Below are 24073 nucleotides of genomic sequence, written 5' to 3' on the forward strand. Positions count from 1 at the left end.
GGAAAAAAAAAAAAAAAAAAAAAAAAAAAAAAAAAAAAAAAAGAAGAAGTGATAGCTGAGCTGATAGTTTACTGAATGACGAGTAGGTTAGCTGAGTAGAGGAAGGTGGGTGGGGGAGCTAGGGAAGAGCATCCAGGCATAGAGAACAGAGTGTGCAAAGGCATGTTAGTGGGAAGAAATGTAGTATGTTTCATGAACAGAGAGAAGGCCAGTGTGGCTGAGGCACAGAGAATCAGGAAGGCCACGGTATGGCATTTACCTGCAGGAGCACAAGAGAGCCAGTGAAAGATTTTTCAGCAGGAAATGACAACATCTATGTTTGGAAAAAGAGGTCACTCCAGAGAATGGATTTAGAGGGACAAGGGTGGAAGCAGGGAGATTGGTTTGGAGGTAGTGTCAGTGTCCAGGCAAGAGATGATGATGGCTTGGTCTGAAGGATGGCAGTGGGCTTGGAGAGAAGTTGGATATACTTAAGTAAGGAAACATTGAATTTTAGAGCTGGAAGGCACCTTTTTAAAATTGTCTCCATTAATCCAAAAGTACAACAATAAAAATGAATAACAAAGAATTTATGTATTTTATGCAAAAGCAGGTTAATTAGCTTAGCATGAGGGGCTTTCAATGTGTTTACTGAATAATGGGGGCCAGCCTGTGGCTCACTTGGGAGAGTGTGGTGCTGACACCACCAAGTCAAGGGTTAAGATCCCTTTACAAGTTATCTTTTAAGAAAAAAGTGTTTACCAAATAAATGAAGAAAAGATTTACAGAGAATGTTTGAGAGGGAAGACTAAAGACGGGAAATGTGAGAGTTGAGGAAAAAATGAAGAGAGGGAAATGAAATGAGAGAGCCAGAGTGAGAAAGATGTGTGAATCTGAGAAGAGTGAAGCGGGTAGAGGAGAGGGGCAAGAAGGGGGCAGTGACGTGCACCCCTGGAAGATGAGGAGACTCATCAGTGAAGCTGGGCTCCAAGGGGGCTGGAAACAGGGTACAAAGGTAGACTAAAAGAGAGGGAGTGCAATAGGAAGCTACAAAGCGGAAAAGGCAGGAGGGGGAGATGCTCAAAGACGAGACGGATGCTTGGAAAACATGTGGAGGAAAGATGCGGCAAGCTTGGGAAGACAGGAATGTGAGGGTGAGGTGGGAGTCAGGGCCGAAATCAGAGGCCACCTTGGAGAGCCAGATGTGCCAGATGTTCAGGAGGACAGAACGGTGAGGGGACCGGGACGGAAGGGCGAACACACATAGGCCAGGCCAGACTCAGAGTGAGGGGAAGAGAAATGTGTGTGGCTGGGGGAGTGTGTGGGAAAAGTGGAGGGTGGGTTTGAAAAGACTGGAAGGGAAAGGGAGGGGAATGACGGGTGTGGCCAAGACTGCCCTAGGCCTTACCCTGCTCCCCACCCTCTGCTGGCTTCTGGCCTCAGTGGTTTCTTCCCTCTGCTAGAGGGACCCTTGATGCTGGAGGTGTTAGTGACAGGCAGGGAGGTGGGGTGTGAGGAACGCAGGAATTAAATCACACCAGGGATTGGCATGGGGGCCCGGAAGGTGGCAGTTGTTGGGGAGCCAGGCCCAGAAGCCCGGTGTCTGTTGGAGAGCAGAACCCGAGACCCCAGACAGTGAAGGAGAGAGGGTGCTGGGAAGGTGTTTCTTGGAGTGGAAACTCCAAGAGGGCTGCTGAAGGGGACGACTCTCAGGGATTGGGCCAGAGCCCCTGAGGGTGGGATCGGCTAGGGTAGGAGACAGAAGAGAAACGGCAGAGGGTGGGGGCGAAAGTAGAGCCGGACAAAGAGCACTTAGGGCAGAAACTGTCGAGGGTAGGGCGGCGCCCAGGCCGGGTAGGGGCTTCTCCCATCTCTGGCTCTGCAGCGTCCCAGGCGCACCTGTCGGGAAGAGGGGAAGGGGCACCGTGGTGCCCGGGGGAAGTCCAGTCCGGAGGGGCTGACTCAGAGTTTGGGACTCCTCCCTACCGGCGGTCAAAATCGGGAAAGTAAGGGGTGTGACCCTGGTGCTCAGGTTTCTTCCTCTTCACCTGGGCAAGGAGGGGTGGGGGCCAGGACTTCCGGTTCAGGTGAGTGTCCCTTCGGTGACGTCAGGTCACCTTCGGCCGCCCCTCCGGTCCCGCCCCCCTTCCCGCGCTCCCGTTGCTCGCGGGGGGGGGGCGCGCCCCCGACGCCCTACATATATACTCAGGTGCGCTGCACCTGTCTGCCCGCACCTGCCGGCTCACCGCGCAGCAACCTCTCCCGCACACTGCAGCCTCGGGCCCACAGGACCGCGCCCCTTCGGCCCCTCCACCTTTTGTGGGGGTAGGGTCGCGGAGAGCGCGGGGGGAACCGCCTGGCCTTCGGGGACCGCTTTCGTTGGAAGCTCTCCTCCGGGCGTAGCTGTTCTCTGCTGTGAGACCATCGCTCGCTCCACCGGAGGGGTCGATTTGTGTTAGTTATTTCGGGTGACAAGATTTGCAGTCACCTGGCCAAAAACTTTTTTGGGGGGTGACTTAAAACTCCACCCCAAGTTGTTTTTGTGGGTCTGACCCCCAAGTTTTGTTTTCTCTACTGTAGGGTCGCCCGCCCGGCGCCCCCAGTCTTTTCTGAGGGCGGAAATGGCCAATTCGGGCTTGCAGTTGCTGGGCTTTGCCATGGCTGTGCTGGGCTGGGTGGGCCTGATAGCCTGCACCGCCATCCCGCAGTGGCAGATGAGCTCGTACGCGGGCGACAACATCATCACGGCTCAGGCTATGTACAAGGGGCTGTGGATGGACTGCGTCACGCAGAGCACGGGCATGATGAGCTGCAAAACGTACGACTCGGTGCTCTCCTTGTCCGGTAAGGCCGCGGGACCGACGGGGCGGACGCGCCCCAGGCCAAGGTGGCGGCCTGGGGTGAGGGGCCGGGCCCAGGGGGGCGCCCTGAGTGGCCGGGGAGCAGGAGGAAGCGGAAGCGGTGGGGCCGTGGCAGAGGGGCCGGGGTTCTGGCGGCTGCACGAGGGCCCGCCCCCGGCCGCCTGAGCTCCTCTTTCGCCCCCAGCCGAGCCTCCTCTGGAGCTTGGGGAAGCCCAGTCCTAGGCCGGGGTCGTCCCCTCCCCCACCGCCCTGTGCTTGAATGGCCTCCGTCATCTCCCGCCCTTTTCTCTCGACAAAAGGGGGCGCGGGGCAGAGGAGGCGCCGAGGACCTTAGGGCCGTGCCGTCTGTCAGACGTGGGCCGCCGCCTGCTGCCTCTAATCTTATCGGCCGATTAGCCGAAGCCACAAACCCCGTGGCCTCGATAGCGGAGTCAGCGCTGGGACGCGGGCCGGGATGTGCGGCCAGTCCGGGGACTCCGGCCGCTGCCTCCGCGCCTCTTCGCGGCCCCCTTTCACCCTTCCCCCGCTTCGGGACAGTTTCATCGAAACCCTGGCGCCCCGGGCGGGTCCTTGAGCACAGGGCGGGGCGGGAGCAGGAAGGCCGCGGTGTCGCGAGGGGCGGGAACTGCCGCCTCAGGGCCGGGCCTTGGACACACAGGGGGCCCCAGGCCTATCGTGCAGCCCAGCGCCCGGCAGACGAGGGTCCGGGGGCTTAATGGGCGCGGCCGGCGGCGCGAAGACTGAAGCAATGACGGCGTCCTTTCCCCTTCCCCGCAGCGGCCTTGCAGGCCACTCGAGCCCTAATGGTGATATCCCTGGTGCTGGGCTTCCTGGCTATGTTTGTGGCCACGATGGGCATGAAGTGCACGCGCTGTGGGGGAGACGACAAAGTGAAGAAGGCCCGTATAGCCATGACCGGGGGCATCATTTTCATCGTAGCAGGTGAGCCACAGGTCCAAGGCGGGACCGAAGGCTCTCCTCTCCTACCCCAGAGTGAAGGTGGGCAAGGTGCTGGTTGGGGGGCTCACAATATTGGAATCCTCATTCTCTCCCCAGGTCTTGCTGCCTTGATAGCTTGCTCCTGGTATGGGAATCAGATTGTCACAGACTTTTATAGCTCCTCCGTCCCCACAAATTTGAAGTAAGTCTGGGAGCCTTGCCTCCTGAGGGAACAGGTCTGGAGTCCTGGAATAGGGAGGAGGTAGCGGCAGGCCAGCATTTCTGACCCCAATCCCTTCTCTCCACAGGTACGAGTTTGGTCCTGCCATCTTTATTGGCTGGGCAGGGTCTGCTCTGGTCCTCCTGGGAGGTGCATTGCTGTCTTGGTCCTGTCCTGGCACTGAAAGCAAAGCTGGGTACCGTGCACCCCGCTCCTACCCTAAGCCCAACTCTGCCAAGGAATATGTGTGATCTGGGACCCCCTTGCCTCAGCCTGACAGGTTATAGGTGTGCTCAGATACCTGAAAGGACCTGGGGCCGAGAACTCAGCCTAAGGGTGTGATGCAGGACAAAGGCCTCCTGTACACTCTATCCCTGAACACCATGTACAGTTCTCTGGGTTGTTGGGTGGGGGAAACAAAAAGAAAGGGTCTGCTTTTTGTACAGTAATAAAAAATAACTTTTGGAAGGTAGGCTTTTTCTTCCCTTCAGGGCCTCTGCTTGCTTTCTGTTCAAATCCTTGCAGGGAATTTGAAAACTAAAGTGTACCTACTTCAGTTCAAGGATCACAGAGCACCAGTGGTTTGCACAGCTGTCCCTGCCCATTTCATTTTGTTATTCAGGCCCCAACACCTTAACTCTAAAAGACTCAGGTGCTTGGCCTCCCTTATCCATTGTAAACCCCCCCCCCCCATTTAAATAGCTACCAGGGTTTTTTTATAATAAAAAAAATAAACATTTTATTTGGCACAAGTGGGGTTTTACTCTCACCTTACCCTATGCCCTCACCCCACTTTTTGTCCTGAACAGCTGCTGCACAACAGCTCCCAAGGCAGGGTCTCCATAGACACAGGGAACAAAGGAGGGGCAGGGACAAGGTAAGGCCAACACAGATAACAGATGGATACGCCCAAGGTCTGCCCCCTCCCCCTCCAATTATAGTCCAGTCACATCTGGCCAGTCAAATATCTAGGTCATCATCTGGGTCTTCTTGGTCCAGGTCATCGTAAGCATCTGGCTCATAGAAGATGTGGCTGGTAGCCTGGCCTGGCCCAGAGTGCAGGAGAGCCTGCTGTCTGAGGGGGGAAGAATTGGTGCTGGTGAGGGTGGTTAACGGGTCAGGTCTGGATACCCAGTTCCAAGTGACTGTGTCATTCAGCAATTTCTCTTAGAACTCTGTGTCACTTTCTTTGTCCAACTCCCTTTCTTTGACCTCCATGTTTAGTTAGTGCTGAAGCACCATCTCATACTGGGAAAGATACTCTTGTATTGCTCTCCTAACAATACCATAAGTTCTTAGCAGCTCGAGGGCAAAGATCTTGCTGTAGTCTTGCTTCAACCACCCACACACTGGCACAGAACACCAGGCACCTAAGCCCTGTTCAACAGCCTTTGCCACGCCTTTATAGCTTCCTGTCCTACCACTGTTGCCTGGAGATAGGGTCACCTCCCCAGGGTCTGATCTAGCTAAGTCCAGGCCCAGAGTTCTCTGGGGACAAGCACAGAGCTAGGACCCCAGGCTTTAATGGAGAGAAAGAAACATAAAGGCCCTCTGCCACTGGGGGGTGGGGTATGGGTAAGGAGAGAACCACTCCCTGGATTTGGTTCTGGAGGTGGACTTCAGCCCCTATAAAGTCTGAGAGGTTAATCAATAACCTGCTGTCTCCCCACCTCTCTATGGCCCAGGTACTGGGCTCTACTCAAGGATCCAAGCACATATACCCCAACCTTACTTTTCAGAGCTGAATTGGAAGGGCAAGGTCAGGCTATCTCTGGCTTCTCTCTCTTTCTTGGACAGGTGAAGGTTAAAGGTCAAATGACTTGAAGCGTCCACCTGTAAGTACAAAGGATGCTGCCGCTCTGCCCCATCCATCCGTGGAATCCCCGACCCCACCCTCAACCTCTGCTGTTTTTATTCTTTCTCTTTTTGTCAGACCCTAAGCTCTGTTCCCTTGTCCTGGCTCTGGTACTCTTAGATACCGGAGATGTGTGAGGATATGGGTTGGCCTTGAGCTCTAGGGGAGGCCCCTCTTGAAGAACCAGGCTGAAGTCAGGAAGGATGGAGAACCAATGAGTCTGGGGAGAAGAAGCAGAATTAAAAAGGTTTTTTCCATCTTACTGAATAAACCACAGAGAATTCATGACCTCACAACCTCAGCCCACAATCACCTATGTAACTGGCTGCTTTCAGCTCTTGTCCTCAACTTCTAACCTCTCCTTTAAAGTTTTTCTACATGGGCTTGTTCCTTCTTCTCCCTAGTAACCACACCCAGTCTTTTCAAAATTCTTTTCCATTTCCGGGAAGACAAGTATCTTTCATTGTTTAAGCTCACAGGTTAAGCTCTGTCAGGCAATCTTGAATTCATACCACCTCTACCACTTACTCTTTATAACCTTGGGTAAGTAACTTAAATTCAAACCTCCCTAAACTTGGTTCCCAGTCTGCAAAATGGGAATAATAAAACAATAAAACAGGGTAGCTGTGAAGATGAAATGAGGTAAGTAACAGAAAACACAGGGAAGTACTCAGACACATCAGCCTTTTTATTGCTCTTCCCATCATGCTACACCTCTCTTTGACCCCAATCTCCAGTCCTCCCCCATTGCTTCTCCTGACCTGATGAGTTGGACATTGTCGGGGCCTCCGACAGAGGATGTGGGCTGAGGCCTGGCCCATTGCACCGCCCAGGGTCACCTCAGTCTGAGCAAGGCTGCTCAGTGCTCCAACGGGGCCTGGGCCATGAAGCTCTTCATGTAGCAGACCCAACACACGCACCTGCCCCACTGGGGAGCTGTCACCTGGAGAGGGACAAGAAATGTAGGGCACGAAGGACAGTAGGGAGCATTCAGGGTGGAGGCCTGATTGCAAAAAGTAAAGAGGAGAAAGGGAAGAAGAGGCTCCCATTCCATCACGGCTTTGTCACAATCCTGGCTTACCTTGGCCAATCTCACTGCCCTGCTCTGAGCCTCTTCTAGCCCACACCTTAATACACTTTATTATTCCAATGTAAATCATTTTTTTAAAAAAAGATGACCAGTAAGGGGATCTTAAGCCTTGACTTGGTGTTGTCAGCACCATGCTCTCCCAAGTGAGCAACTGGCCATCCCAATATAGGCTTTGGTGTTATCAGCACCACACTCTCTCAAGTGAGCCATGGGCTGGCCCCCTCCAATGTAAATCTGACCAAGGCACCACTCTGACTTCAATCCTTCAGCAGCTCAAGGCCTTCAGGATGAAATGAACACTTTCAGCATCTGGTGTCCACTTAGTTTTCAGCCTCATCTCTTACACACTGAACTACTTGCAGATTTTGGAACTTGTCAATATCTCAGTCAGTGTCTTTGATTCCCTCCCTTTCTCCTCTTTTTGGGAGCATTTACAGAGTGTCAGGCACTAAAAACTTTTACATGACATTTTAATCCTTATAAAGGTCAGTATTTTTATGTCAAAGCACTGAAATTACTGATATTTGACAATTTTTAATCTACAAAAATGGCAATTTTAAGTGGCTCATCCTAATACTATCACCAACACCCCTCCCCCTTTTTTGGCAGCTGGCTGGTACAAGGATAGAACCCTGGACCCTGGTGTTAGCACCATGCTCTAACCAACTGAACTAAACCAGCCAGATCCCCTCACCCCATTTTTTTTTTTTTTTAAACAGAGGAAACTGAAGCACTGAGAGATCAAGCACCTTAACATAAAGCAGGGTGTGTCTGACTCCAAAGCCATTCCGGTATCCACAGTGCACCTCAGGGCTAGTCCCATTGCCCCTGCCTGGGACAAATTTGCCTGGCTGACCCCTTGCTCTTCAAAACAGTTCCTTCCTTAAGGTACCCTATGCATATTCCTATATATTCATGGCCTATTTGCCTGTATCTTTTTTTTTTTTTTTTTTTTTAAAAGATGACCGGTAAGGGGATCTTAACCCTTGACTTGGTGTTGTCAGCACCACGCTCAGCCAGTGAGCGAACCGGCCATCCCTATGTGGGATCCGAACCCGGGGCCTTGGTGTTATCAGCACCGCACTCTCCCGAGTGAGCCACGGGCCGGCCCTTGCCTGTATCTTTTATGGACTTTTAGTTCCTGAGAGCAGGAAACTAACTACAAAGTTAGTCTTTATTTTTCCATTATCTAGAATAGTATCTGACACACTGTATGTATTTAATTATTAGTTTGTTGAATGAATGAATGAATGAAATGAGTGAGTAAAAAAGAACCTGGGGAATAAAAAAAGCCATCAAAGACAGCATAAAGGAGAAGTCAAAAACCAGAAAATATAAGTCAAAGAGATGAGAGAAGGTCTGACTGGAGATTATTGATGTTTCTTCTTAGGGTAGAAAGAAAACGGGACACATCCCTTGGCAGGGGGAGATGTATGAGGGGAAGTAACAAAGGAGGGATCTCACCAGGGCAGGAGTCCTGATGGCTCAGAGTATGCAGGGTCTGGCAGAGTGTGGTGCAGGGAAGGTGAAGCAACAGCCAGCTGAGTGAATCGAGAGCAATGGTGACAGGACCAGGATCTGTCCTCCTACACATGGCTCTCAAGGCTCCCAGGGGTCCCCCAGGATAGGCCTCCCCAGTTTTTGACCAGTTGAGAGGGTCTCTGAAGAGGTCATGATAAACAAGCCTGCAAAAAGAAAATAGAAGACATCATAATATTGCCCTTTCCCTGCAATCTCAACTTCCTCTGATTTTTGTGGCTATGTTTTCTCCATTTTCATTAATATCCTAAATATTAGTGAAAGATTATTACTCAGAGATAGCATACAATGACTGAGAGCACAAACATTGTTTTCAAACAGCCTGAGCTCCAAGCTTGGCTTTGCTCCTTGCCCAAGGTCACCTAACTGGTAAATTTCTTAATCTCTCTAAGACTCAGTTTCTCCATTCAAGAAATGGGATGCTAATCTCTTGGCCTTTAGCACAGTCCTTGACATACTAAATCATTCTCCGGATGGATAAGGAGAAAGTAACAGACATGAGACTGATTCCTGTCTATAGAACAGCTTAGAGAAAGTGAAGAATCAAGTCATGGGGTACTTACCACAGATAAAAATAACAGCTCAGGAAATGTAGATAAGCACGGGCTAGAAACCCTGGGAAAGCTTTATTGTAGCAGAACTTTTTCCCAGACACCTCCTTTCTATCTTCTGATTCTCTTGTGAATGCAATCTTAACATATGCACCACCCCCATCACAATAGCTGATACAAAATTAGAGCTCAACAGACAGATACAAACTATCATCCTCTGGGCTGCCCAAACCAGGAAATAGAAAGCATTCTATTAATGGTTCTCAATCTATCCTGACCACGCACATAGGTGGGTTCAGGGACTTCTTTATCTGGATGCTTTTCTCTACTCCATATCAGTCAATAAGCCCTGAGAATTCTACTCACTAAAATCTTTTCACATTTGTTTTATTACTTTTTTCTTTTACGTTTTAAACTGTCCATCCCTACTGCCGCTGCCTTAAGCCAGGCCTCTGCCACCTCCTACCATTATTCTCTAAGATTCTTTAGGGCAGGAAACAGGTCTGTCTTACTCACTGCTGTGTCTGCAGTGCCTAGCACAGCACCTGGTTTATGGTTGGTGCTCACTACACACACACCCAGTGAGTGAATCTGGATTACTATCACAGCCTTCCCACCTGGTCTGCCTGTCTCCAGGCTGTCCCCTTCCAATCTGCTCTCTAGAGGGCGGTCACTGGACTAGTGTTTCTAACAGATGATGTTATCCCTCTCTTCCTAAATTTTCAAATGACTCTCCACTGCACCTAAACTCCTTTTCATGCTCTGTAAGACCTTTTACAATCAGGTATCTCTTTATTTGCCTGATTTCAGGTATTGCAGGAAGCTCCACTTCCCATGAACAGATATGCCTTATCACACCTCCTTAATTTTGCACATGCTGTTCTCTTTATCTCTAGGACAAGTCCCTCAGTAGTTTGCAGTCAGTGTTGATGCAAGTTTGGAATCCATGCGTGAATTAAGTACCACCAGATTCCCAATAACTCAAAGAGCAGAGCATGTTTATTCTTATCCTCCAGTACTGCCTCTAGTGCTAAACTGTACTATCTGCCTTTTATTACTATTTCTTTCTCAACTTCTAAGGTCTCTGCTTCAGGTTCCCCAAATACCATTCCTCATCATTCCTCTTACTAATTCTTAGCTCCTGGAAGACCCATATCCATTCCTTCAATGAATATTTAAGTAACTGGTACTACATACCAGATTCTACGCTTGTCGTTGTAAAGGAAGTCTCTTAGCAACAGAGGTCGGAGAAATAAAAGTGACTTAGACCAATCTAAGGAACACAAGATTTGCTAAAACAGGCACAGAGATCAGCATGAGGCTTCAATCACGTCTCCTTCACATTTGTCTGAGCACACATACAGAGAATTTTGCTAAAAAGCACATTCTGGCAGCGATTTCCAGGCCAGGTGCCACCACCAACAAGTATACATGTTAGCACTAGTTGTACAGTATAACCCTCACTTTCTTGTTGCAATGTTCCTGGAATTTATGATACATAGAGCCATGTATAGGCAATTAGTAGCTCACGTTATTTTAGTGGAGCAATGTAAATTCTTGGCAAACAACTTTAGAACTGACCCTTAACTTCTCCCTTTAGAATCTGTTATATCTGTTATTGTTGCCAGTGGAGCACATATCCAAGGCAGCTGGGGTTTGTGTTTCCCAGGCTGCAGACTTCACCCTTGGCCCAAATAAGCACAGTGTCTTATAATTTTTGTCACGGTTTCTTCTTTTAGTTTGATAGGTCCCACATCTAATGAAGTCAGTTCCAATTTGTACTCACCGGCTGTTAATATAGGAATCAAAGCCTTCACGAAACTCTTCCTCGCTCACTTCACAGCTCAGGATGTGGACTTGCTCCCCACTGAGGCAGAGATGAGGAGGGAATATCAAAGAGTGAGGCACAGGGCAGGACCAGGAGACGCTGCAGGATACTCACCACAGTGCAGATTTCTTGATAAGCGCCTTCAGGAGGCTGCGCCCCTCCCACTCCACGGAATCTGGGGACAAACAGTGTGAGAGAACTGAGGCTTCCCCATCACAAACTCGTCGCAACTTCCATCCCTAGCCTGTGACCCATGGCCCTTCCTCCCTCCGTGAGCCAGGCCCGGAACCCCTTGTGCCTCTAGCCCTCACCCCGAAGCAGCACCAGGCCGCCAAGGGCCAACAGCGACTCTAACATCTCCGACTCGAGTCCCAACCCTCCTCCGGCGCCCTCTGATGGCGTCACAGTCCACCGCCAGCTCCCTCCGGGCGAAAGGGGCGGGGTATTTACGATTCCTCCCACTAAGACCAGGCAGTCTGGAATGAGAGGTGATTAAGTTCAGTATTCCCAGGGGAGCTCATGCGCAGGAGCTCCTCCAGAGATCCAGTGCACGGACGTAGGGACGACGCCCCCTATTTTCACCGAGGCTGGGGCGGGAAGAGCCGTTGGGGCAGTCGTCGATGGGAGGGGGAGGAGGCCGCACGAGCCCCCTTACCGGACTAGCCTCGGAGGAAACGACGTCCGAGGCGGGGCCTGCTACGGCCAAGACCCGGTCCCGCAATCACCTTCCGCGCGTGCGTGATAGTGCAGCCTTATTCGGCGCACTCTCGGCTTTCCTTATCCCTACCCCCATAGACCGAGTAGGGGAACATTAGTGCCGGTTACGCGAATACACGTCACTACCGGAAGTAGTGTCAGAGGGGAAGAGGAGGGAGGAAGAGAGGAGGAGGGAGCCCTCTGGGCGGTAAAATGGCGCCTGTCAGAGTGGGAAATCCAGCTGCAGAGGCTGCAACCCCGCTCCCCAGCGGCTAGGGACCCCCGACTTCGGGGAGGGGGAGGCCGCTCCAGCTCAGCGCTCCGCACCCTTCGGCTCCCCCTCCCCTTCCCCCCTCTTTCGCTCAGCCGGCGTCTCCGCCGCCGCAGCCCTCCGCGCGCCACTGCCCCCGCCCGCCCCTTCCCCGCGGGCAGCCCCCTAGCGCGCCTGCGCAGCAGGTCACTCTCTGCTTCCCCCCTTCCCCTCCCCCTCCCTTCTCCCTCCCTCCCTTTCCCTAGCCCCCTCTCCCACTACCCCTCCCCCAATTCTCCATCCCTTTCCCTCCTGGTCTCGGAGGACCCCGTCCTAGGCCGACCTGTCTCGGCCCCCAACCTCCGCGAAACGGTCGGTGCCACTCCCCGCCCATGTGGGCCCCTGCGGGCTGCCCACGCCTGTTCCCCAGCTCCCCGTTCCGCTGGGCTTTCCCCTTGCCGGGGGTGGCTTTTTGAGCTGCCTGCTCCGTGCCCCTCTCTGCAGTTTTTCCTACCACTCGGGGCCCCCGTTCCCCCTCCCGGAGGCGGGGGGCTGCCCCCGGGGGGCTGGCGGAGCTGGGCCGCGGGGGCCCCGGGGCCGGCGGTGCCGGGGTCATCGGGATGATGCGGACGCAGTGTCTGCTGGGGCTGCGCACGTTCGTGGCCTTCGCCGCCAAGCTCTGGAGCTTCTTCATTTACCTTTTGCGGAGGCAGATCCGCACGGTGAGATTGGTGGGCGCTGGCGGTGGTGGGGACCACTGGCCGCGATGCTCACGGGTTTTTGGAAAGTGTTGGGCCTCTGTTTGTGTCTAGGAAGGAAGTCCTGGTGGGGGTTTTTCCTGATAGAGTTAGGACACCCTAAACGAGGCGTGGGGTGGGGAGGAGGGAGACCTTTGGAGTAGAGCCGAGATCTGGGGGGGGGTTTGATGGGCCTAGATGAGACAGGATTTGGCAACTCTTGGGGGCTGGGTGGTGGGTGGGGCGCTCTTCGAGAAAGCTGGAGTTGCTAAAGAAACCGAGAGGCAGGAGACACCTGTTTGATGGCAGCCAGATCTGTTGGTGTTGCTTATGAAAGCCCCTCCTCCTATTGGAACCTCTGTATGTGTTTGGTGTCATAACAAGGGAGAGACACGCTTATGTGTCAAGGGTGGGGGTGAGTAGGAGGACAAATGTGAGAAACAAGTATGGGAACTTGGGAAAAGCCCTGGATGTGAAGGAGAAACCCCTGTGGTTCGCGTTAAGGGAACTCCTCCAAAAAGGCCCTGAAAACTTATTTCTTAGTGTGAGTGTGGGTATCTGGATTTATTGTGACCTTGGGACTAAAAAAAAATGCTTTTATGATGGGCTTCTCTAGTTGTGGGAGGGAGCACATTAAAGTTTGAGTGTCCCTGTCAGAAGATGGCTCTGATCAGTTGCAGGGCATTAATCTGAGGGCACACTTGTTTCCCTAGGAGACTCTAGCATTGTGAGGGATATTGTGGGGAATAGAGACTGTGGATACCTGAGCATCTCTGGGTTTCCTCCCCCATAGCTTTTCTACAAGTCAAAGCTACTTTAGCTAACATAGTTTAATGAACGTGCCCCTGTGTTATCACCGCTGAGGAGAATCCTCTGAAGGAGTCTGGGAAGAATTCAGTGACCTGGGATACAGAGGTTCTCCAGTCTGTACTCTGCATATCTCAATAAAATTTGAAAGAATACGGGCCGGCCCGTGGCTCACTCGGGAGAGTGTGGTGCTGATAACACCAAGGCCACGGGTTCGGGTCCCATATAGGGATGGCCGGTTCGCTCACTGGCTGAGCGTGGTACTGACAACACCAAGTCAAGGGTTAAGATCCCCTTACCGGTCATCTTTAAAAAAAAAAAAAAATTTGAAAGAATGCGGGCCGGCCCGTGGCTCACTCGGGAGAGTGTGGTGCTCATAACACCAAGGCCACGGGTTCGGGTCCCATATAGGGATGGCCGGTTCGCTCACTGGCTGAGCGTGGTACTGACAACACCAAGTCAAGGGTTAAGATCCCCTTACCGGTCATCTTTAAAAAAAAAAAAAAATTTGAAAGAATGCGGGCCGGCCCGTGGCTCACTCGGGAGAGTGTGGTGCTCATAACACCAAGGCCACGGGTTCGGGTCCCATATAGGGATGGCCGGTTCGCTCACTGGCTGAGCGTGGTACTGACAACACCAAGTCAAGGGTTAAGATCCCCTTACCGGTCATCTTTAAAAAAAAAAAAAAAAAATTTGAAAGAATAAAACAAGGTAGAGGCAGCCTAGGGCAAGGGAATTTTCAGAAAGCCCTGGGTGGTAATGATGGTTGACCTAATGGATTTGGGGGAATGGTCCTGGCCTTGGATTCATTCTCTCCTTTTTCAGTCTACTCATTCCACTTCCTGATTCAGGGTGAGGACTGTTCTGGATGGTTGTGGTTGTAGGCAGGGCTATTCCCCTGAGACAAGAGCTAGGAGCCAAGAAAAATTTGGGGTCAGAGATGCTGAGACGTGTGGGGCTATCCCCTGGGGTTTTCTTTATGTGTTGACTGCCCTTGTTCTGAGCATATGCCCTAACACATCAGTTTTGCGAGTGTACTTCCAAAATTGCTCTCCTTTGGGTAGCACTGATCCCACAGCCTTTTATCTTCCCTTCCCTTCCAATCTGTTTTTTTTTCCCCTGTCGGCTTCTGGCGGATGCTTGGAGCATTCCCTACATGACCAGCATGTGCAACCTGAGATAGCAGGACAGGACACCCGAGCTGTTTCAGCCCTCAGCACGACCCAGGGAGAAAAGAAGGGCAGATGCCTTCGGATTAGGGGGAGAGGGCCCTTTGGTTTGCAGCGGGGGAGCCTGGTTCTGTTGTAGCTTGGGGCCTAGGGATGGACTGAAGAGCGTTTGTGCCTTAGAAGAAAAGAGCAGAAGAGGGAATTACCAGACTTTGCTTGGGAAGATCTGAGTATTAAGAAATAGAAGCCTCTAGGGAAAGCCTGAAGAAGCAGAGTTGGAAGGCTGAGGTGGTGACGTCCTTGTCCCTTCTTCACCTGTCACTCACAGCCCTTACTTCACTCTGAATTTCTCCATACCCTGTCAGTCAGCCTGGCAGGTGGGGCTTTCCAGTGTTCTCTGCCTTGCCATGGGTACCAGGATAAGGAGCCTGTTCAGAGGGCTGAGGTCTCTGCAACTTGTGACTTGGCTAGTAGAGACAGAAGTGGACAGGTGGTTGGTTAAAATAGGCCTGGTGGCCCCCAGCCAGAGGAACTTAGCTGACCTGACAACCTCTGGATTCCCTCCTCTAATCTCCTTAATGACCCAAGGACCTCCTGTCCTGATGCCTCCTCCTTGTCCACTGAGGAATCAGGCTCTCAGTTCCTGGTGTGAGATGATGGGAGTTGCCTCAGAATAATCTGTTTATTTTTAAAATTTATTTTTTATTGGAGCATAGTTGATTGTACATACCTGTGGGGTACAGCATCGAACATCAATACCTGTAATATGTGATGTCCAAATCAAGATAATTGGTCTGTTCTTATATGTCTCAAAGTATTCTTGGGATGAAGGTGGGGGCCCATGTATTTCTTTGCTCAGTGTAGCAGGATGATATCTTGGTTAAGAGCGCAGGTTCTTGGGTCTGACTGGATGGGGGCAATCCTGGTTCTACTGCTTCATTGATTCTACTAATATTAACTGACCACCCTTGCTACAGTGTTCTAGGCACTGGGAATACAGCCATGATCGAGACAAAATCCATGTTCTCATGGAGTTTTCATTCTAATTGGGGATGCAAATAAGATAATTCCTAGCTACGTGGCCTCAGGCAAGATATTTAATCTCTCCAAACCTCAGTTTTTTTCATCCTTAAAACAGAGATAATAATATTATTAGGGTTGTTTTGAGGATTAAATGAAATAATCATAAATCACATACATGTGCATATGGTAAATTTTCAATACGTGTTATCTGTTACTGGGGAAGATTTTCTTATCAAGGGTTCTAATCCACTCTCTTCCTATTCTTAGATAATTCAGTACCAAACTGTGCGATATGATATCCTTCCCTTATCTCCTGTGTCCCGGAATCGGCTAGGTGAGTATGCAACTGGGAAGACTCCTTTAAAGTGAAGTAGGGTTCCAGCTCTGGGCTGGAATCAGTCGGTGTTATCCCTTCCCATTGTGGTTCAGCCCAGGTGAAGAGGAAGATCCTGGTGCTGGATCTGGATGAGACACTTATTCATTCCCACCATGATGGGGTCCTGAGGCCCACAGTCCGGCCTGGAACGCCTCCTGACTTCATCCTCAAGGTGTGTGAGGGTGGGGAGTGATGAAATGGTTACATCTGTTTCTCTGCCCAGACCTGGACTCCCTTCTCCAGTCCATAGCATCTAGTCCCCATCCCTTGGCCCCAGTGTCAGCCTGAAATAGGGAAGCAGGTGGTGGGAGGTGGGTGGGTGGGGTGTCTTCTAGGCCTGTGTTGTGTTGCTAAGGACTTTCCCCCAGCCCTTCCCTGTTCCTCTACAGGTGGTAATAGACAAACATCCTGTCCGGTTTTTTGTACATAAAAGGCCCCATGTGGATTTCTTCTTAGAAGTGGTGAGTTTGCGGGAGCTAAAGGGAGCTCTGTGATGAAGGAATGGTTTTAGGGCCCTGGGAAGTTAGGGGATTTGGAAGAAGGGGTGAGGAGAATGGATGAGGGCAGTTTTGGAGAGGGGAGGCTACAGGATGGTAGGAGAATGTTTTTCAGTAGTTGAAGTTCATTTGTTGTACTGATGTAATTCTTTTTTGGGGGGGTGGGGGGTAGCTGGCCAGTGCTGGGGTCTGAACCCTTGACCTTGGTGTTACTGATATCAGTGTATTCTTCCACAGGCATCCAGCTCTTTTGTTCTTGCATCTCTGAATCTTAAGGGGGTAGGGTGTCTCAGACGCTGAGTTTGGAGGTTTGGGGAGGTTCAGAATTGTGTTCCCAGAGACATTTGATGTTGCTGGAAGGCCTGAAGGACAGGCTGGGTTCGTAGTGAAAGAGAACTGAATGTCTAAATGTATGATCACCTCGTGTGACACTTCCTTCTTCCCCAATCTTATTTCAGGTAAGCCAGTGGTACGAGCTGGTGGTATTTACAGCAAGCATGGAGATTTATGGTTCTGCTGTGGCAGATAAACTGGATAATAGCAGAAGCATTCTCAAGAGGAGATACTACAGACAGGTAAGAGCCTAGAATCCAGGCATGGGAGGCTTGGGAGGCAGACCATCAGGGAGGGAGCTGTGTTTGAAGCAATTGCCCGAGAAGGGGTGTGGGGGAGGTATACTGCATAATCCCCTGCCTTTCAGCACTGCACTTTGGAGTTGGGCAGCTACATCAAGGACCTTTCTGTGGTCCACAGTGACCTCTCCAGCATTGTGATCCTGGATAACTCACCAGGGGCTTACAGGAGCCATCCAGGTATGGGGGAAGGTGGTGAGTCTGGCAGGACCAGGACATAGTCCTGAGAAAGTATTTTGAAAGTAGGGAACTAGGAGGCAGGAGATCTGGGCCTTGGTCCTTGAGAGCTGGGATTCCCTGGTTTACTTTAGGTCCAAATGCAAAACATTCTCCACCTATATGTCCATTTCATAAATCAGATTTCTCATATCAAATTTTTTTCAAGTGATGCACAATGGCAATGAGTTTGACTAGAAGCTTCATACTAATATGAAACCTGGTGATTAAATTTTATTTGAGGATAAATCAGGAAGGTTTTACTTAGCTTGTTGAATTTGGGCTGGGGGAGGTGATATTTTTAAGTAATAATTCCTGCTCCATTTCCCCAGTAAGGGAAAAGCACCCAATATCTCTTGAATTATTTGTTTCTTCTCATCTGCATTTTTCCCACCCTAGACAATGCCATCCCCATCAAATCCTGGTTCAGTGACCCCAGTGACACGGCCCTTCTCAACCTGCTCCCCATGCTGGATGCCCTCAGGTAAGGAAAGTGGGCTCTAGACACTCAGATTTCTTTTTCTTTTTTTGGCAGCTGGTGGGTAGAGGATCTGAACTCTTGATTTTGGTTATCAACACTGTGCTGTGACCAACTGACCTAACCGGCCAGCCTAGACACTTGCATTTCTGAGGAAAGGAGATGGGGAATCCCAAGAGGGAATAAAAAAAAGTTTGTCCTGTTGTACTTACTTATCTCTTCCCTTAAGAACTTAGCATGCATTCGGACTCAGATCTCCTTACTCCAAAGCTCATCGCTTTTAGGCATTGGGTTTTGGGCAAATTGAATCTGTCTCAGCATATGAAAATGGTGATAATTTCTGCCTCATATCTCTAGTTAGGAAACTTAACACTAGTGTTGTGAGGATATCAACTATAAGGTACCCTACCAATGCAAGTTATTGTCATCCCAGGTTCACCGCTGATGTTCGTTCCGTGCTGAGCCGAAACCTTCACCAACACAGGCTCTGGTGACAGCCGCTCCCCCTCCACCTGAGTTGGGGTGGGGGGGAAAGGGAGGGCAAGGCCTTGGGATGCCATCTTATGCCCTGTCCAATGTGAGGACTGCCTGGGCAGGGGCTGCCCCTCCCACCCCTCTCTGCCCTGGGAGCCCTACACTCCACTTGGAGTCTGGATGGACACATGGGTCAGACTCTGTAGCAGCCTCACTTTAACTTCGTGTTCACACTCCATGGAAACGGACACAAACGGAGGCCTAGGAGAGCTGAAACAGTGTCTGTGGTGGAGAGGCAAGACTGGCCAGAGTGAGACAGACAGATGTACGGTGATCTGGAAGGCTCAAAGAGAAGCCAAGTCAGCTTTGTTGTGATTTGATTTTTTAAAAAAACTCTTGTACAAACAGATCTAATTCTTCACTCTGCTCCATGGGCTGGGCTGTGGGTGGGAGACTGGGATTTTGGGCCACCGGATTTTCCCCTAACTTGTTCCCTCCCCTTACTTTCCCTCTATTTTTCTCTCCCTAGATTCCCTCAGACCTGTAACGAGCTTTCTCTCCTTTTTTTCTTTTCCTCTTTTAAACCATGTATTATAACTTTGAAACCAAAGCTGTCCTAGGTCCTTCTCTGGGTTTTGGGAAATGAAGGGAAGGGACTTAGTTCACGTCCATCCTGTCCCCGAAGCAGAGGAGAAAGAGACAGCTGTTGGGCCTGAGTGGTAGGGCGAAAGTGATGAGTAGGGGGGTAGAGAGTGAGCGTCATCAAAGCCAGATGCTTTGGCGGGAAGGGTCTGAGTGAGAGGATGGGCGCCGTGGCGGGGAGTGAAAGGACAGATTCAGAGCGGTAGGATACAGGAGGATGAACAGAGAAACTCGGTTCCTGAAAGGGCCTGTAGGTGGAGGAGGCTGGGCTTCGCCTGGGGAACTGACGTGGACGGGCTAAGCGGGCACTGCCCCCAGGCGGCTGGCGCCCAGGACTTGGCGGTCCCGGGCGGGGCCGGCCTCCCGCTCTCGCCCGGCCTCCCGCTCTCCCCCGGGCGGGCTCCACCTCCCAGCGCCCTCTTTCCGCCCGGGCGGGCTCCACCTCCCAGCGCCCTCTTTCCCGCAGCCGGCGCTACTTCCTCGCACCCGCCACGTGACGCTCCGCCCTTTGAGTCACGGGATCTCGCGAAAACCTTAGACGTGTTCCTCCGCGCCAGCGGAGGCCCTGCCTTTTGGATCGCCTTCAAGTCCGTATTGGTCCCCTCATTCCTGGAACATAAACGTTCTGTACGTCTCTCCAAACATCTTCTTGTCTTTTTTCCCTCTTTCTGGAGACCGTTTCCGCCACTTGGGTACTACTTTGTTTTGGTGTCAGCGGCTGCCTTCAACGTAGCAACACGTTTCGTGAATAGCTATCCTTGTAATTGTCTCGGCCCTTCCTCTTATTTCCGAAAGTAACTTTTGGAGAACCAAGCTTCATATTATGATTACTATCTCCTACTCCTTTTAATATCCAGCTTCGTGAGGGAGGGTGGGGAAAGTCGGAAAATTGGTTTTTAGTTGTTTTCGACGATAGCGAAACCTAACTACCTTTGATAGGTCGTCTGCGTAGCCCATAAATTGATTCCAAAGCGATTACGCCGGTGGCGTCAGGGGGGCGGTCAGTGGGTGGTGCTGCGCTAGTGGCGTTAGCGCCGCTGAGCTAGTGGCGTATGTCAGCAGGCGGAGCAGCCCTCGAAGGTCGGGGGCGGGGTTGGTGAATAGGGAAGTGGCGCAAATTCGTGGATCGCTCCGCTGAATCCGCCTGCGCGTCGCTGCCGTCGCCGCCGCCGCCCCCTGTCCCGGCCCCCCCGGGTTACCTCAGCCCAGCCCGGTCCAGCCCGGTTCCCGGGAGGATGAAGTTCGTGTACAAAGAGGAGCATCCGTTCGAGAAGCGCCGCTCTGAGGGCGAGAAGATCCGAAAGAAATATCCAGACCGGGTCCCGGTGAGGACAGTAGCCAGGGCCGAGGGCGCGGGCGCTGACGCCACAGCCTGGGCTTGGGTCTGGGACCGGCAGCACGGGGATCAGGCTGCCTGCTATGACAGGGTTGGGAGCGAACCTGAAACTACTGACCATAGGACCGGAGGTGAAAGGACTGGGGTAGCGGTGGAGGTGAGGGTGAGGGTATGTGGACGGGAGAGAGAAACCTTGGCATTCGTGTGCGTGGAGGCCTTAGGGAGTTTGACAGCCTGAATTTCACATGGTCATCCCCCTAGCCAGCTAGGTTTGCGAGACTGAAGCTCCAGGGCCCAGACAGTCGTCCCCATCTGATTAAGACAGTTTTTTATTAGAACACCCTATTCAGGGATCGATCTTGGATACTTAGGTGAGCTCTAGTCATTTGGGTCAGGATCTCCGGACTCAGTGCTGCACCGCGTGTGCAGACAAAGAGAAGTGAGTCTGGGGTAGATTTAAGTGCTAGGAATATTGTTGTTTGAGTTCTTGACAGGTGGAACTATGGGGCTGTGTTCCTTATGTTTCCTGATTTTAATCTTCCCTTTATCAGGTGATAGTAGAAAAAGCTCCCAAAGCTCGGATAGGAGACCTGGACAAAAAGAAATACCTGGTGCCTTCTGATCTCACAGGTAGGAACCTTACCCAAGACCTAGGTATGCTTCCTGTGGGTGGGAGTATAATCTCTGTGGGAATAGGCTTCATCTAGCAGCTGTTCTTGAGGGCATTTATGACCTTTGTGACTTTTTTGCACCTTGTATCTTTGGCAGTTGGTCAGTTCTACTTCTTGATCCGGAAGCGAATTCATCTCCGAGCTGAGGATGCCTTGTTTTTCTTTGTCAACAATGTCATTCCACCCACCAGTGCCACGATGGGTCAACTGTACCAGGTATAGCGATTGGGAAGCAGTGGAGGCTTTGGAGAGGAGTCTAGGAAGAGCTTGAGGGGAAGAAAGTATTAGGTCATCAGTTCTTGGACTACTTGTCTTGTTTCCCTTGAATTTCATGATAGTCCTGGGTGGGGGTTTTGATGGAGCAGTGTGAATTAGAGAGAAGGGAAGAGAACAGTGAGCTGGGCGAACTGTTTCTTTCTTTCTTTCTTTTTTTTTTAAAGATGACCGGTAAGGGGATCTCAACCCTTGGCTTGGTGTTGTCAGCACCATGCTCAGCCGGTGAGCAAACCGGCCATCCCTATATAGGATCCGAACCCGCGGCCTTGGTGTTATCAGCACCGCACTCTACCGAGTGAGCCACAGGCCGGCCTGGGCGAACTGTTTCTGATTGGGACTCTCCCTAGTCCACCTCCTCATTCCAAGGCAGCAGAGAATAGTTTGAGATCTTTTTGCCCAGGATTGTTGAAGGGATGATATTGTTGGAATCAATGACAGAGAGAGGTGGAGAGAGTTTTGGGAGTCTTCAAAAAGAATGGTTCTCGGGCCGGCCTGTGGCTCACTCGGGAGAGTGCGGTGCTGATAACACCAAGGCCACGGGTTCGGATCCCATATAGTGATGGCCGGTTTGCTCACTGGGTGAGCGTGGTGCTGACAACACCAAGTCAAGGGTTAAGATCCCCTTACCGGTCATCTTTTAAAAGAAAAACAAACAAACAAAAAAACCAAAAAGAATAGTTCTTGAAGGATGTATTTGGGTGGTGGGCAGTTCAAGTAACTGAGTCCACGTTTCTGCTTTCACCCCAGGAACACCACGAAGAAGACTTCTTTCTATACATTGCCTATAGTGATGAAAGTGTCTACGGTCTGTGAAGCTGCTGCCCCTGAGGTGGGGGGGAGGGTCTCATTCTACGAAGAGAGAGGTGGCCCCCTTCCTTGACTTCCTCCTCCTCCTTCAGGCTCAAACACCACCTCCCTTCTTCAGGACCTACACTTCTTAATGTTTGAGGTTTTCTCCCATTCCCTCTTATTAGGAGGGGTGATGGTGGAAATGGCCTCTTGTATCTCTCCTTTCTCCTTTCTTCCCCTTTCTCTGCTGGCCTTTCCCACTCTGCTTTAGACTTCTTGATTGTCAATCTTGGTCACATCCAGTGATTGTTTTGGTTTCTGTTCCCTTTCTAATTGCCCAAGGGGCTCAGAACCCCAACAATCCCTTCCTTTCACTACCTTCTTTTTTGGGGGTAGATGGAAGAGACTGAAATTGTGGGGGGGAGGTAGGAGGCACATCAATAAAGAGGAAACCACCAAGCTGAACTGAATTTTGCTTTGTGTTGCTCCCCTCCCCTTTTTGTTTAGTCTTTCCAAGGCGTCATGGGCTTCAGTGGTGGGGAAAGGGGAATGGATACAGGTTGGAGGAACAGAAGTTTATTTTGGTTTATTCTGTTGATGTTGGGCTTTTCCTTGCTTGCATAAAGAGCCTGCTTTTGTTGTGATGGAATGGAATACTCATGAAACATGTATATGAAATTAAGTATAAAAAATACCGTTTCGTACTATGGGTTCTTGAGGGGAAAGTTTGAAAGTACCTGCATTAGATAAACACATCCAAATTTTTTACATTCTGGATTAAGGAAGAAGAGATTTTCGTGTGTGAGAACTGGTAAAAGGAACTGTCCTCAGTTGCATGTCACTTGGCTAGATTTTGGGCCAGTGTGTTGGATCCAGGGAGTGGAATCCGAGGGACGGAGAACACTGGGAGGAGGGAACCATTATGACCAGGAGAACTTCATCTCCCAGCAGTCATTTCTCCGCCTGGCCGGAAGTGGGGCGGTTCCTGGTGGGATAAAGAAGTTGGAGAATGAGGCAGTATGGTGGCCGAGAGTGCTAATCCCTTCTTCCTCTTTTTTCTCGGTCCCTGAAAGCCTACATTTCCCAGGAGCCTGCGCGCGCTCTTCCGCTCTACCTTCTTGCTCCCAATCTCCCCGCCACTCCCGGGGGAGGGGAGCAACTTAGTGCGCCTGCGCTAGCCCATGGCTTGCTGGGAATTGAAGTTCTGGAGGCTCATGCAGTCCCCTTTCCGCTGCCCAAGAACGGACTACAAGCCCCTTGGTACATTGCGCTTCGGCGCCGGCGGAGGGAGGGGGAGGGAGGGAGAAGAGAGGAGGAGGAGGGAGCAGGCGGCCGGCGGCGCGGGGGGAGGGGGCCCGGTCCGGGAGTGCGGGAGGCAGTGGTAAAGGGAGGTGGCGGCAGCGGCTAGCGGACTCGAGTCTCAACGGGGCGAGGCGGACACTTCTGCGGAGCGAAGCAGTAGGAGCACCGAGCACCAGAGGCGACACCGGGATCCCCGGCTCAGGGGAGGGGGGCGCCGGGCCGGGAGGAGGGGAGGGGGCGATGCTGGAAGCCATGGCGGAGCCCAGTCCCGAAGGTGAGCTCTCGACCAGCACTGAGCGCTGAGCCGGCGGGGGGCGGGCGAGGAATCAATTGCCAAACTTGGAGGTCGAGCCCGGGAGCCCGGCGGGGAGTGCGGGGAGGGGGTCGGGGGCCTGGCTCTGGAGGTGGGGAGGGCGATGAGTTGAGACACCTTGGAGAAAGAGTGGGAGACTGGGCTGGGGTAGTTGGAGATCGGACTGTGTGTGTGTGTGTGTGTGTGTGTGTGGCGGGGGAGGGTGGAGGAGCGGGAGCTAGGAGCTGGGAACCCCGAGCTTCGGGGGTTCGGGGCCGAAAGGGCCAGCGGCAGGTTGGGGCCTCGGAGCTGGGAGTCTGGGGGCCGGGGAGTTGTAGGACTGAGCGAGGGGCCCGGTGGCTCGCCGGGGTGGGGGAGTTTGTGGCGGTGGTGCTGGAGCTCCTAGTAGTTGCCGCCGGAGAAAGCCCGGTGATTGTTGGAGGGGGGCAGGTAGTTGTGGGGAGAAGAGGGGGTCTGGGTATTGTCTGCGGTAGAGAGGTCTGTGCCGGGGGTGTAGTTGTGGGGAGAAGAGGGGGTCTGGGTATTGT

The 24073-nt window shown here is 51.8% G+C and overlaps 5 protein-coding genes and 1 long non-coding RNA gene across 9 annotated transcripts in view; 4 read left to right on the forward strand and 2 right to left on the reverse strand.

The window, feature by feature from the left end:
* The first annotated feature begins 2257 nt into the window (after nucleotides 1-2257).
* Nucleotides 2258-4482, forward strand: CLDN7 (claudin 7). Its single transcript, XM_008573882.1, has 4 exons — nucleotides 2258-2823; nucleotides 3618-3782; nucleotides 3897-3981; nucleotides 4088-4482. Exons 1-4 carry the CDS (start codon nucleotides 2601-2603, stop codon nucleotides 4248-4250), a joined length of 636 nt encoding a protein of 211 aa, XP_008572104.1. The 5' UTR covers nucleotides 2258-2600; the 3' UTR covers nucleotides 4251-4482.
* A 228-nt stretch (nucleotides 4483-4710) lies between these two features.
* On the reverse strand, nucleotides 4711-12583 carry ELP5 (elongator acetyltransferase complex subunit 5). Of its 3 annotated transcripts, XM_008573885.1 has the most exons (9): nucleotides 11518-11867; nucleotides 11174-11338; nucleotides 10977-11037; nucleotides 10821-10901; nucleotides 8409-8629; nucleotides 6616-6797; nucleotides 5979-6074; nucleotides 5732-5832; nucleotides 4711-5074 (listed from the first exon to the last, which is right to left on the reverse strand). In XM_008573885.1, the coding sequence occupies exons 2-9, from the start codon at nucleotides 11217-11219 to the stop codon at nucleotides 4960-4962; spliced, it is 903 nt and encodes a 300-aa protein (XP_008572107.1). In that variant the 5' UTR covers nucleotides 11220-11338; nucleotides 11518-11867; the 3' UTR covers nucleotides 4711-4959. The 3 variants fall into 3 exon arrangements, with proteins under 3 accessions (XP_008572107.1, XP_008572108.1, XP_008572106.1); XM_008573886.1 differs by lacking the exons at nucleotides 11174-11338; nucleotides 11518-11867 and adding an exon at nucleotides 12507-12583; XM_008573884.1 differs by lacking the exon at nucleotides 11518-11867 and having other exon boundaries at nucleotides 11174-11475.
* Nucleotides 12051-18827, forward strand: CTDNEP1 (CTD nuclear envelope phosphatase 1). Its single transcript, XM_008573883.1, has 8 exons — nucleotides 12051-12530; nucleotides 15812-15878; nucleotides 15974-16092; nucleotides 16310-16381; nucleotides 16876-16992; nucleotides 17118-17229; nucleotides 17665-17749; nucleotides 18177-18827. Exons 1-8 carry the CDS (start codon nucleotides 12429-12431, stop codon nucleotides 18235-18237), a joined length of 735 nt encoding a protein of 244 aa, XP_008572105.1. The 5' UTR covers nucleotides 12051-12428; the 3' UTR covers nucleotides 18238-18827.
* LOC103591433 lies at nucleotides 18311-19497 on the reverse strand. The gene is made up of 2 exons (XR_550574.1): nucleotides 19302-19497; nucleotides 18311-19265 (listed from the first exon to the last, which is right to left on the reverse strand). It is a non-coding gene; the product is annotated as an uncharacterized LOC103591433 (long non-coding RNA).
* A 493-nt stretch (nucleotides 19498-19990) lies between these two features.
* GABARAP (GABA(A) receptor-associated protein) lies at nucleotides 19991-22397 on the forward strand. 2 transcript variants are annotated; one of them, XM_008573888.1, is made up of 4 exons: nucleotides 19991-20184; nucleotides 20747-20825; nucleotides 20964-21082; nucleotides 21890-22397. In XM_008573888.1, the coding sequence occupies exons 1-4, from the start codon at nucleotides 20095-20097 to the stop codon at nucleotides 21953-21955; spliced, it is 354 nt and encodes a 117-aa protein (XP_008572110.1). In that variant the 5' UTR covers nucleotides 19991-20094; the 3' UTR covers nucleotides 21956-22397. The 2 variants fall into 2 exon arrangements, with proteins under 2 accessions (XP_008572110.1, XP_008572111.1); XM_008573889.1 differs by lacking the exon at nucleotides 19991-20184 and adding an exon at nucleotides 20217-20326 and having other exon boundaries at nucleotides 21890-22396.
* Nucleotides 22398-23253: 856 nt separating this feature from the next.
* PHF23 (PHD finger protein 23) overlaps nucleotides 23254-24073 on the forward strand; it is a 4852-nt gene continuing 4032 nt past the window's right edge. Inside the window, exon 1 of the mRNA XM_008573890.1 lies at nucleotides 23254-23507. Coding sequence (XP_008572112.1) covers nucleotides 23474-23507 — 34 coding nt within the window. The 5' untranslated portion in view covers nucleotides 23254-23473. The remainder of the gene's footprint in view (nucleotides 23508-24073) is intronic.

Source organism: Galeopterus variegatus, unplaced genomic scaffold (genome assembly GCF_000696425.1).
Source record: "Galeopterus variegatus unplaced genomic scaffold, G_variegatus-3.0.2 Scaffold970, whole genome shotgun sequence".
Taxonomy (NCBI): Eukaryota; Metazoa; Chordata; class Mammalia; order Dermoptera; family Cynocephalidae; genus Galeopterus; species Galeopterus variegatus.